The 18329-nt window shown below is 39.4% G+C and overlaps 1 protein-coding gene across 1 annotated transcript in view; it reads left to right on the forward strand.

Moving 5' to 3' along the window:
- Nucleotides 1-18329, forward strand: part of BCAT1 (branched chain amino acid transaminase 1) — a 64182-nt gene that overhangs the window by 23670 nt on the left and 22183 nt on the right. The window contains exons 4-7 of the mRNA XM_035888504.1: nt 12184-12384; nt 13570-13626; nt 15672-15782; nt 16622-16741. Coding sequence (XP_035744397.1) covers nt 12184-12384; nt 13570-13626; nt 15672-15782; nt 16622-16741 — 489 coding nt within the window. The remainder of the gene's footprint in view (nt 1-12183; nt 12385-13569; nt 13627-15671; nt 15783-16621; nt 16742-18329) is intronic.

An 18329-nucleotide genomic window follows, 5' to 3' on the forward strand; every position in this document is an offset into this window, starting at 1 on the left:
GGACTGTGAACTTGGCTGTCTCTATGCAAAACATACTGTGCTGATTCTGATTCTCTGCCTTGTTTCACATTCCTGACAAATAATGCGATAGCATTAAAGATAAAGAACAGGTCTATATTTTACTCTAGAAACATTAAAGTGATAAATAAGGTAGTACTACAGGAGTAATCTATGCAGTTAGGATGTAGGTTAGATGTTATTGCAGTATGCAGCATTTCTTGTTATACAGTGTGTGTTAGAAAGAGTTGGAAAAATTCTTTTTTTTCTGTGGAGAAAGATATGCCTAATTTCAAAACAGTCTTTCAAAGGAAAACCTGACTAATTATTGCATTTTCTATGTTTACATTCATGAAACCACATTGCTGTGATTCATTACCATGTTTACACTAATGAAACTCAAGTGCATCTATAATTTGTGCCAGATATAGTGGGGTATAGGATTACTTACTCTGCAAACTGGGAGAGGGACCAATCTACTCTGAGATATTAGACAGTTTTAAGCTTTATTTTGGAAAACTATTTCATATGTGAAAAGGTTGCTGACAGAGATGAAGAATAAACAATTCTCCAACACCGTTTTTTTAAAAGAAGGATATTGTTTCTTCACCAAATTTTCTTCCTCCCCCTCCAATGCAAAGATTAAAAACATATGAAATATAGACTAGTCTAATAGTTTTAAACATATTTTTAAGATCTAAACTAATTGACTGTATCACATTGGCACAACATTAGAGTTACATGGTGAAAGTTCCACTCCTTGAAGACTTTGGGAAGTATATAGCATTTCTCTCGTGTTTTCATTTTATATGAGCAGTAGATAAAGTTTCTGACATGCTCAGAACATGTGGATCAAGGGAACACTGAAATGTTTTTGGAATAAGGATATAGACACATTATAGTTGCCACATTATGTACAAGGCTAACAAACATAAAGCAATTTACATGGTTTATATGTTTTCACATCTCTTCCTCTCCAGCTTGTTCTCAATTTGTCATTTTATACTGACCTCAATAAATTATTCACCTCCCAAAGCATATGGGCACTCAGTGAGGCTTTTTGTTATGTTGCAGCTGTTGATTCTTCTGTGGTTTTGGGGTTGGGGGAGTGTTAGGAGAATGCCCCACATTGCCATTTTAAATTTTGATTGATCAGATAGAACATTTCCTTTACTTTTATGTTAAGCTGTACGGGGAAAAATTTATTACAGAAATTTACCAGTATCTTGATGCTGTGATGAGCAGTAGCTCCCCAAAATGTATATATAGGAAAACTGCTTTTATATAAACTGTCTTGAAGCAGAAAAAGAAAGATGACCAATTGGATATCTTTATATGTGTGTGTGTGTGTGTGTGTGTGTGTGTGCACATGCATATAACATTATACAATAAAGCATCTCCAGATATTTTGTGTCTTAGAACCATAGGCCATCTAGTCCATCCTCCCTCTGAAAGTGGGGCTCTCATCAGCACCAGACCAGGCCAGCTGTGGCTTTGTCTGTTGAACAGTGCTGCACTACTCTCTTTAAGAAAATGGTTTTTTTCTGATGTCCGGTCTGAACCTCCTAAGGTAAAACTGTCTCAGTTACCATTTGGTAGCTCATCTCCATATCATTTCCATGGAAGTACATAGCTGTAGCTACTGTTAGATCAGGATGCCAAGCTAGGGGCCCATTCTGTTGTTGTCATAACAGTATTTAGCATTTGTGGACTGGGCATTGCTTTAGAAAAGGTCATTCTGATCTTATCTTGATTTCAGCTGAATCTATTCACTCTAGCTTTTCATCAGTGGCAGTAAAATTATTTGCTTTTTGTCATGTGTTGAATTAAAAAAGATTGGTGAGTAATAATATTATTAGATCTCAGTGCCTATATATCACTTGATTATGCCTCCTAGCAAGGTATGTATATGCTGCAGAATTACTTCAGGTGATTTGCAGTCAAATCCATTCCCTCATCTTCACCTGCCAAGAGGCAAGCCAGCTACAGCACAGAGAAGACTGAGTGCTGAGTGGTTTCTGTGGTGTTCTGCATCCACACAAGCATTGCACAAACTCTTTTGAATATTACTAATAATAGCTGGGCAAGACTGACTTACATCTGCTGCTTTCATAGCAGTTATTAGGAGAGTATGGGTCTAGGTCCAGTAATGATCAGCCCACAGTGTGCTTGCAGTTTTGACAAAAGAGAGAAGAAACAGAGCCCAATATGTGTTAATGAATGTTTCAGTGGTTCTTGGTTGCTAGGAGAAAGTGCCTTTCCTGAAGGAGACCATGCAAGTTGCATGGACAGGTGGAGGATACATTAATGCAGCTTAGTATTGCTGATGGCTCTACTTGGCACATCAATATTTCTAAATTAAGCTTGTTATCATAGAGAAGTAGCAGTAGTGTCATTGCTTCAGGATTGTAGTAGCCAAGAAATGCTACTGAGCAATGACAAGTTCTTAGTGCTGTGAAAATTTTTCCATGGGTCGCTAAGGGATGATTTCCCAACAGTCTGCAAGTAGGTTTCTCGTGCCGTCGGGAACTGATCTATAATGTGGCATTTGAGATCTGTGGCAGCTCTCTTTGGTTTTAGCTTGGTGGCAAGTAGTTCTGTGTTTCTCTTCAGGTGGGTAACATCCTTCCAATAGTTGCAGGCTTTTAGCAAATAGGTTTTGTAAGCTGTAGTAGAGAAACTGATTTTCCCACTATCTGAAGCTGTAGGATTTGCAAATAAAGTTAATTGTCTTCAGCAAATAACAGGAGATTTTAGCCAAGATAAAAGGCAAGTCCTAGAAAAACAGCCAGAGGACGGTTTGGCTGAGTTGATTTATAGCACAAAGAAAGTGATACTTTATCTTCTTTTTAACTAGGAACTTAAGATATAGTTGGTGTCCATAAAAGCACAGTAATTGTACTAGAATTTTGGAAATTCCATTCGGCTTGTATAATTTTCTGGATTTATTTTTACCAAGGCGAAGAATTGCTGTTAAAATGTGGGGCTTTAGCACCAGCCAATGATTCCCAAAGGAAACTATATGACTCCAAAATGTGTAAAATCCATGGTGTCCACCCCTCTTTCCAAGAACTCTTAAATTTTAATGTCATTGTGACAGCAAGTCCCCAGATTTGGTATTAAATGTTTTCTTTACTGAAAACACATGAACAGGAACTACAATTTAGGAAGAGAATTTAGGGGGGTTTTCCATAGTATTCTGCTGGCCTTTCTGCTTGCTTTTGAAATTATCTCTATATCCTAACTCCCATGAACTAACAGCCTAGGGAACTGGATTTTTTTTTATCTTAATCCTGTACTTAGTCCCCATTTCTAGGAAAGTACTGAATGGAATGAATTGGCAAAATGTGGCAGTTTTAGCAGCAGATCAAACATTGAAATTCATGGTGAATTGTAAGTTTATTTTCTGTCTGCCAGTGTGAGAGGGAGGTGGGATAAGAGAAAAAGGCAGGTGTGGTTCACTGAATGTTTGAAATTATTCCCATAACCTCTATGTAAGAGACTGTACCATGAATGCAATTTATATTCCCAAAAGTTTTTGAAATTCCATATGAGATGATAAATTGTGAATGCCTTCATTCCATGAATCCACTTCACTGCATGTCTGCAAGCTTATTGAGATCAGGGTAAGAAGATTTAATTGAACTGCTCAGGACTTGGACGTGTGAGATTATGATTCTATTCTCGGCTATTCCACATAACGTGTTTGTGACTGGTCAGGCTACTTAGACAAAATATTTCCAGTCTGTTTATCTGAAATTTAGGTTTGCAATTCATTTCTTCCTTCATTATGGCTACATTTTTAGAAAAGCTTAGATGTAAATATCTCATTTTTTTGTTTCAATTTCTTTGTGTGAAATAGAAATGATAGTGTTTCCTGAACTAGGAGACAGTAGTGTCTTAGATCTTTGTGGCCCAAATGTATAAGTTCTGTTTTCATACAGCATTATTTGAACATCTAAAACACTGCACTGCTGTACAAAAATGTGGTATCTGTGAAATGTCACAGATCTCTCTATTCTAGTTTTGTGTCGCAGGCCAGTGTGAGCCCTCAGCTTGTGTTAGACTCAAACCTTCTCCCAGGCAAATTCCTTCTAAAAATGGAACATTGTGTTTATGCTACAATGCAGAAATACAGTGGTTGTGAGGCAAGACGCAGCATAGCATCAGGAACGGCATTAACTGAACTGTCAGATCTTTTGAGAAGAAGCAGTATATACTAATACTGAATAATATGAATAGTGCAATTAGTTAATGTGTTCCATTAGTGAAGAATAGTCCTAGTTTTGAATTTATGGAAATGTTTGAGTATGAGTCTATGAGAGGACTTTCTGTACAAGAAATTGAGCTGTTACAGAATTGCAGTCTGTGATTTCCCTTATTGTTCTATATGGAATTGCTTCTTTCTATTCAAAAGCCCAGGTATAGCTACATTGCAAACATGAAGCACAGTTGCATGGCCAAAGAGGATTTTTATATAGCTAACTTGGCCAGCAGTAACAACAGCGTGTTTTTCAGTCCAGTGCAATGATTGCATTAAAGCCTCATACTTCCTCCCTATTCACACTTTCTGATCACCCCACTTGGTTAACTGGAGGAGCTGTTAGCAAACAGAAATAGTTTACACAACTAAAATTTCATAATGTTTCTGTTCCTATGTTTAATAGCCTTGTCAGCATTTTGGTGGTTTATATTTTAAAGAGGTAGTCATATTTGAAATGTTTTATGTAATTCTTTGATAGGTGAGATTACTAAATGACTGTTTTTTGTAGACCTGAAAATACCATTAGCTGGCATAGAGGAGATAGACCCCATTAAAATCAAATAGATGCTTGCCTTAATATCAGGTAGAAGGTTTCCTTAGGATCTGTAGGAACCCCATTCCCTCATCTTCCTTAACTTTAAGAATATATATGTTCCGAAACGTGTGTCAGTGGAGAACAGACTAATGAGTAAAGGACAAAAAAAACCCCCAGAACAAACCCATTACTAGTCCATTTAATTTTCCTGAAGCAGTAGAAATCATGGGTGAGGCTATAAAGATTCAGGTAGTTTTGTCTTCCTTACAATCCAAATTCCTACAAAGCTGGAGGAAGGGGTCTTGATTAACTTAAACGGGCTTTGGATCAAATCAATGGGAGTTGGTGCAGGGCAACATTTTAGCACATAATGGTAAAACTCTTAAAATTTAGTTTGTGCCATTGAAATCAATGATATTATGCATTATCCATGTGCTTGAGTGTTTTGTTGGGCAAGACTGTTTTCTTCAATGTTTTTTCTCTACAGTCTAGCTGGACTGTAGCTTTCCAACATCTTTATTTCCCTTCTGGTGCCTTTTGGGATCTTCAGACTGCATTTTCAGCTGTGCTGCTGTCCTATGTGATCTTTTCATTCTCTAAGGCAAGAAGTCCATGTCAATACCAACCACTTATCTGTTGTCTTGTCAGAGGAGGTTTACTTCCCTGCCTACTGCTCCAAACCAAACATTCCTGCATCGGAGTTGGAGCATCCGTCAGGTCAGGGCAAAGGTTAAAGAAGCCAACAGTATGTTGTGCTCTTCTCCTTTTCTTCCCATTGCTTGCAAGAGTGTAGCAGAAGCTCATTGTTTGGTTTGACAAATATTTGATAAATATCTGTTATGAGTAGTTTAGGTTAGATGCCTTGCAGAGGATGGACTAGGAGAAGTCCTTCCAGCCATATTTTCTGTTGTTTCCATGATTGACTGATTATTCAGAGCCTTGACTGCCTTTTGCTTTGTCATTTGTTCTGTGGTTTATTACCCAGTGTACAGTCAACCTGATGCAATGATTCCAGGCCCCAGTCCCATTACATGTGCCAAAATATTCTCAGATGAAGTCTCAGGGAAGCTTTATGTTGAAAGATTTCTGGGTATTCGTCTTGTGGTTGCACAAGATATTTTGTTATATTTTGTTTCTCTTTATTTTTCCATAGTAGGAAAATTAGGGCTTTCTTCCTGCTCAAATCTTATTATACCTTGGCGCACTTCCCATTCTCAAGCCTCAGGCTCTGCTATACATTTAAAATAGTAATGATGGTAAAGGGATTATAGGATGGCTTACATTAACATTACTTTTTATACTTACTAGCTAGTAATAGATTTCTAATTTATTTAACTCTGTCTTACTCTGTTTTGAGTTGATGGAACTCTTATCTTTCTTACTGTTTCTACTATAGACTTTATTATTGTGATACGAGCCATACAGGGCTTCGCCCTACACAGATAGTGATGGTCTCTGCCCCAGAAAACTAGCAGTCTTTTCCAAAGAAGGTGAGGATGGGAAAAGAAACAAAACCACTGACCTTGGTTTACTCAAGGCCTGTAGGACATAAATCTGTTTTTTTTACTCAAGTAAATGCTGCTGTGGTGTCAGCTAGAGATTAGTGGATAGATCTGAGAGGTAGTAAGTCAGACAAACTAGACAAAAATACCACCTGCTAGAAGAGGTTACCGTTGGTTTCATCTACTGGAGCATTGTTCAGCATTTCTATTTCTAAGGCGGGGTTTAGGAACAGGCAGAACAGGTCATTGCTGATTTTGTCTCAGTGGAGGAGAAAAGTACCAGTTTCCCTAACACCACACACAGCCTCCATAACTTTTTCCGACTTTCTTGTTGCAAGGCAGCAAGGCCCTGCTGCTGTCTGCTCAGATACCACTGATGGAGGAATTGGTGTGTCATCTCTGATTCGCCTCAGAGTTTGGCAATAGTTTGGCACAAGCCTTCTTTTTGTGTGCAGTAGTAGTTGTTAAGCATGATTCATGATGTCTGCCTACAGAAAGCAGGCCCATATGATGAAGGCTCTTCCTGGATCAGGTTGCAATTCCCTGTAGTGTAGGGCTGCTTGTAGTAGCTGCTCTACAGGAGCAATTATGTGCAACATATAGTAGCCTGAACCCTGCTCTGTGAGGCTGCTGGGCTGGAATATCTAATGGATGAGCTTCTCCAGCCAGCTAAGATCACTGCTTAGGTCAGCAAGAAAATGGAGACAATCCTCTACCACCTGCAGCTCGACATCTGGAAAGTGATGGAGCTGAATGAGTTACAGGAGAAAGGTGGTAACTTGCTTATTGGCTGCAAGGCCAAAAAAAACTTATTTAAGAGAAGGGATGGTTTCAGCTTCCAAAGGTGAATTAACGAGCCACTTTCTTCAGCCTGGTTAGTATCCTCAATTTAGTTCACCACCACTGCTTCTCTTTGGCAATGCAAACCTCTTTGCCTCAGTCTGTCATATAGGAGGAGCCTTGGGTTCAGGAAGCCAGGCAGAAGGTGTTGTGGGGCAAAAGTAGCTGCTCCAGCAGAAAGAATGGCCTCCTGGGTAGAGATATATGTGCTGGGGAGGACTTAAAAGCAATGATGAGGGTGCCACAGCCATAAGGACTGAATGGCAGGAAAATGACATCCTCATGCCTGGAGCCCTTCTCAAAACCATTCTGTCTAGTCCCAGCCTCATTCTCTCCAACCCTCCAGCTAAGCTTTGTTACCTTTCCCCTTTATAGTAATTCCTCATGCTCTTTGTAATCTGTCTCCTCCTCAAAATTTGCTCTGCTACTGCAGCCACATTTTGCTGTTCACAAGGGCAAGGGCAAAACAAGTTATTCAATTTGGCCTACCCTTCCGTGTCGGTTATTGCATCAGAAGGCCCTGATCTTTCCTAGGATATGCTTACAAACTCAGCATAAGTAATAAAAAATAATAATTGCAGTTGCTTTGTGATCTTGAATGAATCACCTTGACTAGAAGTCAGGGAGGTTACTTATTTCATCAGAGTAGATTACAGTCAGTCTCACCAAGTGGATGTTAATGTTTTGAGGATCTCTGCTGAAACTTGCTATTATACTTAGGTAACGTGTAAGCTGTTTTACAGCTGAGGCTACCAGTTCTGTTCTTACTCAAGTAAGTGACAGAAACGCTTGGCCCAGCACAGTGTTTAGAAAAGTTTGGGTATGTTACAGCTGCTCAACCTACTGCTTATGGTCTAGTAGTTTCAATGCAGTGAAAATAACCGCAGCCAAGGATCATTTGGGAAGGCGTTGGCAAAACTTGACAGAAAGTGTAGGACAAAACATGCATTTGCCATCTGCACCTACCCGAGACAGCTCTCTAGGCTAAGAAAGGTAAGAGTGTGGTAATGAGAGTAACAGCTCTGGCCAGAGGCTGCTGTCAGCTCCAAATCCACTTAAGGCTATTGCAAAGGCAGGGTAGAATAAGCATTAAACTGACATCTTGGCTAGGGATGCCAGAATGTCTTGCTACAGCTTTGGTTAAAATTGACACTGACCAGCATGTCACTTTTAATTTGACCTAGCTCATAACTGACAAGATCTGTTTTGATCAAATGATGAATTTTAGTTTCAGGAGGTCACAATGCATCTTCTTTATTTGGGCTCAGCAAAGCTTTGCTCTGGAAGAAGTTGCGTTGGAATCAGCAGGCACTTTTCAGATAGGGGCTATTCAAAAAAATGCATCTGCTCAAGACAGTGGCTGCTTGTAAGTGTAGTGTTGCTATATAGGCCCTGAAAATGAACAGTATGCAGCTGGCTTCCCCACCACTCCCTTTTGCAGGGCAATCTGGTTCTTCCTATTTCTTACTGGAGTGCCCTGGGCTGGGACCTAGGCACATACATCTTGTACGCACTGTACTGCTGAGACATGGAGAGTTTGCAGGGCTAGAACTATGTCTTTGTTTACTTTAGGCAACAGGGGCTGAATAGCTGCACTCAATAGACTGTGTGCCACATCTGTTTCTTTTTTTGTCTTCCTTATCCTTTTTGTTCCTGCATTTACCAGTTTTCCTTCCAGTTTAATGGTTTTATTAAGCAGCAGCGTCAGAAGGTGCTCGAGAGCACGTTGATAAACAAAGCAAGCAAAACACAAACCTAGCTGAAAATTGCCCTTTGTATTGGCAGTACAAACAGCAGAGATCTGGATGGGTGTTAATGCCAATCCCTCATGCATCCTTAATATGCTGCTTTCAGGGCTGGGGGAATGTTGACAAAGGAAAGAAATGAATTTCTGTTTATAAAGGTCATAGGTGATGGTAGCACTGTGATAATTTTTTAATGAGTGATATTAACGTAATAGGCATTGATACTTAATAAGCACTCCTGATATGAGTCACCTGGCCTTTCTCTGCTCTCTTTGCGTGGGTTCTTCTGTGTGTTTGGTTTCCCTCCTGCTGATGCTGCTTGAACAGCACCATAAAATGCTGGGACAGGACTTCTGGGCAAGTTAAGCCAAAAGGGTCTGTAGGCCAGGTGAGATGTTGTATAGGGGGTCTTATTACTCAGGGACCTAGAAGAGTTTCAGGGTGCTGGCAATAACTTGTGCTGCAGACCACACTGTGGGAGAGGGTGCCCCAAGGATGGGTTCTCCAGTGCACCCCCCTGCATCCCCCTCCATGGAAAAAAAAGAATGTATTGCAGCACTTGACAGTGTCTTGGCATAAAAAGCATTGGGATTCTGAAAGATTGAGGTTATTTTGTATGCTGTTAACTTGCACTACTTGCTGCTTGGTAAAAAGAGGGATAAAAATACAGTAGAATGAATAAAGGGGAAGTGAGCTCCTTGTTCAGGGTGTGCAGCTCCAGGAAGCCCCGTGGTCCAGGAATTACTTGCTTCTTTTCTGGATAAGCATCATAGCTACCTACCTCTCTAGGCTTGCCTTCAGGTGACTCAATCTGACATGCAGTCCAGTGATTTCTGTTTGTGACTGCAGGAGGTCCCCAATCCTTGGGGCTGGGAGCTAAGCAGCGTGGGCTACTGTTCTGAGCCATAGTCACTGCTGTGTGACTCCCCCATCACACAGGAGTACCCATTTTATTGAACTTGCAGGAGTGAGCACTTGGCCCACCTCTTATCTAATTATCTGTAATGAGCCAGCAGCATAGGGGTGACTCTGCATCTAGGACCCTCTTTGTATTAAACATTAGAGCATAACAGTGTGCTTGCATTTCATCAGCATAGTCTTATTAAATTTTTACTCACATGACAGCGACTCTGTCCAAGGCTGTCTTGAACACCAGGCCTCCAAATCCAGAGCAGTATCTTTGGTGGCAAAACTGAGTCAAAAAATGCCCAAATGCCCCCAAGTGAGCGTGTTTCTTCATTTGTGGCTGCAGCTCACTGCTCCCTCTACATGTGCTTGTGGGCCTGTGAGAAGACCCAGGTTAAAATCCTTCCCCATCCTTAAAGTAAAAGCTATTTGTTTACCCCGATGAGCTTAGCAAACAGTTTTATAGCACTGCCTTTCAACTAGTTGTGTTACCACAGCTAAGGAAGTGTCAAACTGAGGCATCAAAGCAGAAATTAGCACACTGATGGGAGGGGTTCTAGGGGATGAGACTTCATATGATAATTCTGGTCCCCAGGCCAGTTTATTGTAAAGATAATTACCTTAATGAAAACGACCTAAGATGAGACAGAAGCCTTGACTTCAGGGAGAGCAGTTAATACCACTGGCAGTAGGAGTTCTTTAGAAGCTGTGATTTTGTCTAAAGATAAAGCCAAGGATATAACTGTGTCCTACATCCTCACTTAAGCCCCATTGACATCCTGCTCCCACATAAGTGTTTTCCTGAGCCGAGTCTTGCATTGTGGATACTTCCAAACACTCCTTTGTGGCTTTTATTTTGATCTGTGATATCTTTTTTTTTTTTTTTTCCCCAAAGCGCATGATAACAGGTTGTCAGGTAAAATTCAGTTTTATTTTCAAGACATCATTAAGTAGTGCTTTTCCCATTGAAGCATTCACTGTCAGCAGGATAAAAGGTACTATAAACAGTTAAGAAGAGTAATTATTGTTTCATCAGATTATGTATTAGTTCATCCAGGCTAATGCACTGTAATATCTGTAATTGGAGATAGTTTGAAACAAGCTTTTAGCTATTCATGTGCTCCAGCTCTAAGTTAATTTCACATCTAAGCCATTAAGCAAAAAAAAACCCCAAACCCAAACCAAAACCAACCAATCATAAAAAATAGGCCATTGTTCATGAAAGACGTCTTGAAAATCAGGTTTTTTTACAGAGAAAGGGGTGTGTGCGTGTGTTCTTTTTCAAAAGCTTGGGACTAATTTTTTCTTACTTTGCAAAATGCATGCTGAGTCTGAGAAGTCAGTGATGTATCTCTTGCAGAACTGCCTCTTTAGTGCACATGCAAATCATTTGAACAAGTCTGAACTACCTGTCTTCCAGTCTATTCTAGATGTTCCCAAGTAAGATTTCACTTGGGGGTCTGTAATAAGGGTCAATGTTATCTGAGTCATGTTAGGAACGGAAATGGAGCTTTGAATACAATCTTTGTTGAATTCTTCCTTGCCTCTGACAAGCACAGTTTAAATGCTCAGATGGCAAGGGAAGGGAATGGAGAGGGTGGATTAAGACTCTGCCCACTTCATAAGCCCCTCCTAGTTGTTTAGCCCCTATCTGTGTATAAAAGGGGAGTGACATGCCAGAGATCCTGCTTTCCTTCTTCACCTGCTGTTCTTTAGGATGATTCACACCTTATGAGCTCCTATAAAGAAAATTAACTCTATCCCAGCCAAAACCAGTACAAAAAACTATGCTGCATTTCTGTAGCTAGTCGTGGCTTGTAAGAGAAGGTCTCTACGGTTAATAATGCAGGGAAACATTTAGCCTTCTTTGCTAATGGAGTCTTTCTAGGAAAATATGAATTTGAATGAACAACCTAGTGTGACCCAAGTAATCTGTTGACTGCTTGCTCTGATCTCTCACACTAGTTTTATGCATTAAAGGAAAATCAGCGTAACATATCTACTTACTTGTGAGAGGGATTAATTTCTGATGATCAGCTTATGTTCTGAGGTACAGCAATTGGGTGTTTCTGGAGCTTGTATAGATGTGTTAATCTAAATGTCCAAGAAATTTTCATCTGCTAATTTTCTGGTTTTACACCTTGTACTGCTTCCTCCGCTTAACAGTGCTTCAAAATCTGCTAACTACTTCTGGTATAAGCAGCACTATGTATATGTGTGCATACACACTATGGATACTTTGCCAGCTACTGAGAGGTTAGCCACCTTTAACCATTCTGTCATTAAATATCCCTGCAGATAAAATATTGCATTTGTCCATGTTCACTGATGCAGAATAGTCTGTCTGGCTTAATTATTTTTATACACTTAATTTTTGCCTTCATGTTCCTTCAGGCTTCAGACTTGATTATCACCCCAGCTACGACTTTCAAGGAAAAACCAGACCCCAGTGGTTTGGTATTTGGAACTGTGTTCACTGATAATATGCTGACAATTGAATGGTCCTTGGCTTCAGGATGGGAGAAACCTTATATTAAGCCGCTTGAGAACCTTTCGTTGCATCCGGCCTCCTCATCTCTGCATTATGCTATAGAAGTGAGTACTGAATCGATTTGGAAACTACCATTTTGTTTCATTAGCTCTTGAAGCCATGGCTTTGTAATACAAGGACTATTGCTATCTTAAGTTTATTAGTATTTACATTTTGTTTTGTTAACTGATGTCCTTCCAGAATAATTCCATTATTTAAAACAGGGTTATGATTATGTTAATATAACTCAGAAGCAACTCTGGCCTGTGGATTCCCGCTCACTTAACTTTATAGCCTAGTGAAGGTGAGCCCATTCTTGTGTGGTAACAAATTGATTTGAGAAAGCATTCTAGTTCACTGACAGTGAATCGGTCCAATTACTGTCTCTGATGTGACTTAATGAAGCACTGGATGAAACTGTGTGAGATTCCAAGATAGCTTTAATTTGGAGACTGAACATGCACTTTGTGAAAGTTATTTTAAGCTGTTTTAAAGGTTCATAGCTTGGATTGCAGGACAGACTAGACAGATGCTTGTTCGCAACTCCAAACAAGTCTGGAGAGCTTGGAACTAGATCTGATGCATTCAGCATATACAAGTGTATTTAAGCAGAGAATATACATCAAGGAACTTTGGAAAGTGAAATGTTAAGTCGGAAACCAGCGTGGTTAAGTTTCCGTGCTTAGCTGCTTACTGTCTAAAGCTGCCTTCTGTGTCTGCAGAGCAGCTTTGGCTATACTCACATCTGTGTGGGAGCCTCTGTAGGGCAATATGCTGAAATGGAAGCCTGCTTTTCCTCCCATTTCTGGATAGGTGGGAGTGTCTCCACTGAAGTCAGTGGAGTTGCTTGTGCTTCTTTTATTGTTTCTTTTCTTTTGCTTTTTTTTTTTTTTTTTTTTTTTAAACCACTGGTATAAGGGAAGGATCAAGCTTTTTCCTGCTTGCTGTCCCTGAGCTCCTGCCTTCACCATTTTTTGTTGTTGTTGGTTTTTTCCTCATCTAGTCACCAAGCCTCCAAAGGTCCTGTATAAATTACAACAGGCCCCTGTGACTAAGGCTGCAGCTCTTGATCTGCCCAAGAAGTAAGAAACCACGCTGGAGTCCCAAATCTATATTTCACTCTTAGTAGCATATTGCTTTAATGCTTGGCCTCTGGCCCAGTCTGAAATCATTGCTAATATGAATATGCTCTTATTTTTTTTTCCATTTTTTTTTATTCTTTTACCCTTATTGCATCACGTTTCCTCTAGCCAAGAGGACAGACAGAGGAGAATCTGGTGCCAATGCTGTGGCTCAATGAATACACAGTGGGTATAATAAAAACGATGAATTTGGCATTCCCTCCCCTTTCTCCTTGCCCTCCATGATGCAGTGTGATAGTCTGGATCTGCTGAACTCCAGATCCAGCTCCTGTGATGTACAGATGTCAGATAATATTGTTTGCACACCACTGTAGCAACCAACCATCAAGCAACCACAGCAGTTGCTTTTATTCAAGTTGAGCATTTCTGGAACACATCACTGTCTCCCTTTTTAACGAGTGAAAGGTTTTACTGGGCTCTGGAAGGTTAAAAGTATTTCTTTTTGGAGAAAAAAAGATTTAACAGCTTGAGAAGGCTTTGTGTTTCAGTAATGATGCGATTCTTACTTCTCTCAAACCATTGATCAAATCTTAGTAACATTCCTTCCTCTTCCCTCTCATTAAAAGTTCTGTGATTGTGTTTGGGAGAAGGGTGGGGGGAAACAACTGTTCTGTGATAAGATGATAGCATTACAGAAATGTGGTATTAGTAACTGGCCCAATAAAAATCATATCAAAGTATCAACGATACCACCAGCTATGTCATCCTTTATTAAAGATAGAATTTTTTTCTTGTAGCTACAGTGTTTATCCTAGAAAGTTTCTTTTTCAAAAATGCATACAAAGCTTTTAATAAGGTTGGCATTGCCATAAGAATAAGATACATTTTGAAGGCAAAAAGTTCTCGGTTCTAATTCTGGTTCTGCTACATAGTTGGCATGTAGCCTAAGGTAAATTGCCGGGATTCCTGCAACCCAGTTACAACCCAATTAAAATTTGTCATGTGGAAGGACCTAGCTCTGTCATGGGACCGCAGAAAAGCTTTCTAAACATTGCATTGCACTGATCCTTATGGGAAAACATTATAGAATTTAATAATAATGAAACCTTGAGTATTCTACTAAAATTACTTATACACAAATACAGGATTCTTTTTTTCCAAGTAAAAAACCTGCATATGTAGACTTCCAACCACAGAGAATGTATTTCCAGCCATTTTTTGTGGAACAGTCAGGAGGAGAATTCTGACGAGACTGACAGCAATGATGCAATTAAATTCATAGAACTTATACTGAAATTTAATGTATAAATAAATGCTTTAGAAATTAAATTCTAAAAATCTGAACTCTTGTCTGTAAGCATAAGTGATCCTTCAATACTAAATCTAAATAATACCTGTATATATTAATGTGAGCTTATATAATATATGTGTTTTCTGTCTATAGCTATAACTGAGAGTTATCAATCTGTAACTGAAAATAACTATGGATATTTTGTTGGCATATGTTTTTTGCTGTGGTTAGGAGATGTTAATGCTGGGAGGGCACTGGTGGGGGTAAGGGTTTCTGGTCAATTGTCAACACCAGTCATCCAGATTAAGCAGTTTGATGGGATAATTATGACTAATTGAAGTTTCCCATAAAGTATAGATAAAATAGTTCCATGCATTCTTCCTCTAATGCAAGGCTGATGCATCTGTCTCTTATGATAGCTAAACCCCCATCCACAGCGTAGGGGTATACGGGGGAAATAAGTGACCAAGATTTTGCTACAACTACAGCAAGAACTGCAGCAGAGTTTGCTTAATAACCTTATTCTATGCTTCCTACCAAAATGCATTTTGGACAGAGCCCTAAAAATAATTAACTATATAATTAAACTTTATAGATCTTTTCCGTAAGTGATAATACTGTTTTGGCTCAGCCTTAGGAATCAGTCAGGATGTGAGGGAATAGTTAAGTCAAACACATGCTACAAATTTTAATTGCTGTAACCAAATTATGAAAAAAATTATTATCATTAAGTCCCCTGATAGAGAAAGATGTATTTGAAGCATAGGCAGGTTGTCTTTGTAATATAAACTTCATAATACTAACTCACAGGAGTGTGTTGCAAGGATTAACTAGTTAGCATTTATGCTTTGAGTACTGTAAGCAGGAAAGTGAAGTTCTTTTATTTCTAAAGGGTGTGTTCTGCTTTTGCACAGATCATCATGGGATAACGTGTCTCAATTATTATTTGATTTCTTTCCCCTCCTTTTTGGCTTGGTAGTTGTTTGAAGGAATGAAGGCTTACCGAGGAGTGGATGGCAAAATCCGCCTGTTCCGGCCAACCCTCAACATGGACAGGATGGCACGATCAGCAAGACGAGCAACTCTGCCAGTATGTCAGAGTATATTTTTATTTTTAGAGTGCAAAATCTCTGAAACTCTACAGTAGTGTAACATTTATCAAACACACTAACTCTTGAATAGTTCCGTTAAGCTTTGTTAAAAGAGATCTTATTCAGTGAACTGTTTGAAACGCATTTTTCTTCTAAATCACAACAGTGTTTTTCTTTCTTTGTTGTCTCCCTGCTGCCTCACAGTCTGTGATGTACACAGTCTGGTTCTGAGGGATGAGCACTATTCTGCAGCTATTTGCATGCAGACAGCTGATGAAATTGTTCTGGCGCTAATGTTCTTCCTTCTTTCCACTTAAGTCCTTCAGCCTCTGAGTGCCTTCATTTGTGGTCATGCTAGCAACTTAACACTGCGTGTAGCAGTTGTATATTGGCCAGTGAATTTCCTCCTATGCTTATTAGCTTTGTTACTGTAAGAACTTTGCAACTTTGAAAAAGTGGGAGACTTGGTGGGCCCTTTGGAACTGTAACCCAAAACACTCTTCTGCAGAAAAGGTGGTGCCATAGCTTGCAGCATGCCACCATGTGCTTTGGAGGCGAGAAGGGTCAATGGCTCCTTTCTACCATCTCAGGAGACTTTGTAGCAGAAGGAGCGCATTCAGGGTGCTGTATAAAAAGGCACAGTGGCAAAGACTATGGGATCTTAAATTCTGTAAGAAATGAACTCAAGGCAGATGATGTAGTCCTGTGAACCTCTATGGACTGTCACTGTTACATATCCTGACAAAGTGTTCCCCTTAGCATGCAAATCTATAAAGACCATGGAGTGTTCAGGCTGTATTTTTCCATTTGCTTTTCTCCCTTTGCTTTTCCTTCCCAGTGTTTTGACCAGAATGAGCTGTTAGAGTGCATCCGGAAGCTTGTGGAAGTGGAAAAGGAGTGGGTCCCATACTCAACCGCTGCCAGCCTTTATATCCGTCCTACTTTAATTGGGACTGAGGTGGGAAACTTTTTTTTTTTAACTTAAATTTTGTGTATTTAAGCACGAGGCAAAAGCCTCCATCCATAAAGGGAAATGCAGCAGTCACTCGACAATAGTATTACAGTTCAGGGGCAAATTGTTTTCATGGTTCTACTTTTGAGTTAGTCACCTGTAGCGCTACTTCAGCAATTTATGTTGACCACACCACCACCTAGTGGACACATTGATTCAGATCACAGAAAGCAAACTGATTACCTATTCTGAGTGGTAATGGCAAAATTTAGATTAGCTTTGGTTTTGTACTAAAACGATAGTTATTTGTGACATGGTAATGTATGCCTTTAAAATACTGATAATCCAGAGAAAATGTGAGGGAACAGAAATTTGCTGTGTAGATTTTGTGATTTCATCTCATACCTCCATCCTGACCTTAGTGAGGAGATTTTGGAAGATTCTACCCAATAAATTAAGATGGCTATTTTGAGAGAGACTTTTAACAGAACTAAGAACAAGTTATTATGTCAGTTCATTCCTGAACCCTGACAAACCTGACCTTATAAATACATGACCTTATAGTTGCTCCTTAGCAACTAGGTATTAGTGTGTACTCTCTGAGTTTCATGTGAGTGTGAGTCAAGCCTATATTATTTATAAAAGGATTTACAAACGGGGAGTTTATTTTAATTAAAAATTTAAGGTGTTTTGTTTTTTTTTAACAATGGCAAGAGAATAACCTGTAGAAACGGGGAGTTTATTTTAATTAAAAATGTAAGGGTTGTTTTTGTTTTTTTTTTTTTAACAATGGCAAGAGAATAACCTGTAAGGGTAGAGCATAGGACAAGGAAGCTAAAGAATGTATAGTTCCCAATTAGGCAAGTTACTCTTCTGCAATATTCACATCTGTAAGTAGTTACCATACATGAGCATTATACATTTCACGTGTGTTCTAGGACTACATTAATTTCGTTCTTGTAAACTAGTTGCAGATTTTCATATGGAAGGATCTTCAGTCAGTGATTGTAAAGTATTAATATTAAATTTTTTTTTTCCCTGTTTTTGGACATTCTTTTGCGTTTGAGCTTTGTTTCAGGTTAGCCAGCATATCTGGCCTTTCCACAATGTCGTATGTTGTTCCCAGGTTGCATGTCTTGCTAATCTTTTGTAAATCAGCACAATTAGGAAACCCAGTCAGCACAATCTTTTGAATGATCATGTAAGAATCAGGAAAAATATCAAGATCTCAGTTAGTTAATCTTGCTAGAAGTTCTGCTGAAGGAGTAAGGTAGAAATCAAAAGAACCCTCTCAGCACCTGAGAAAGGCTTATTTGTATTTTCCAGAAGTTCCATTATTACACTATTATTTTCCCTCCCACCTCCCAATTTAGCTTCATGTGCTTTGTGCACAGTGTTTTGCTCAGACCTTTGGTCCTACAGATTGAAGTTCAATAACTTTTTTTCAATGGATACCCAATCTTAGAAACCGAGGATGAGCTTGTTCTTTTTACAAGACTGGTTTCTCTGAGTGGAGAGACATATAACATATTCAGTTGCATAGAAGACCTCAACAATCATGGGCAACCAGCTGTACATAGCCCTGCGTCAGCAG

The sequence above is a fragment of the Egretta garzetta genome, unplaced genomic scaffold (genome assembly GCF_000687185.1).
Source record: "Egretta garzetta isolate BGI_Z169 unplaced genomic scaffold, ASM68718v1 scaffold81, whole genome shotgun sequence".
Classification (NCBI taxonomy): Eukaryota; Metazoa; Chordata; class Aves; order Pelecaniformes; family Ardeidae; genus Egretta; species Egretta garzetta.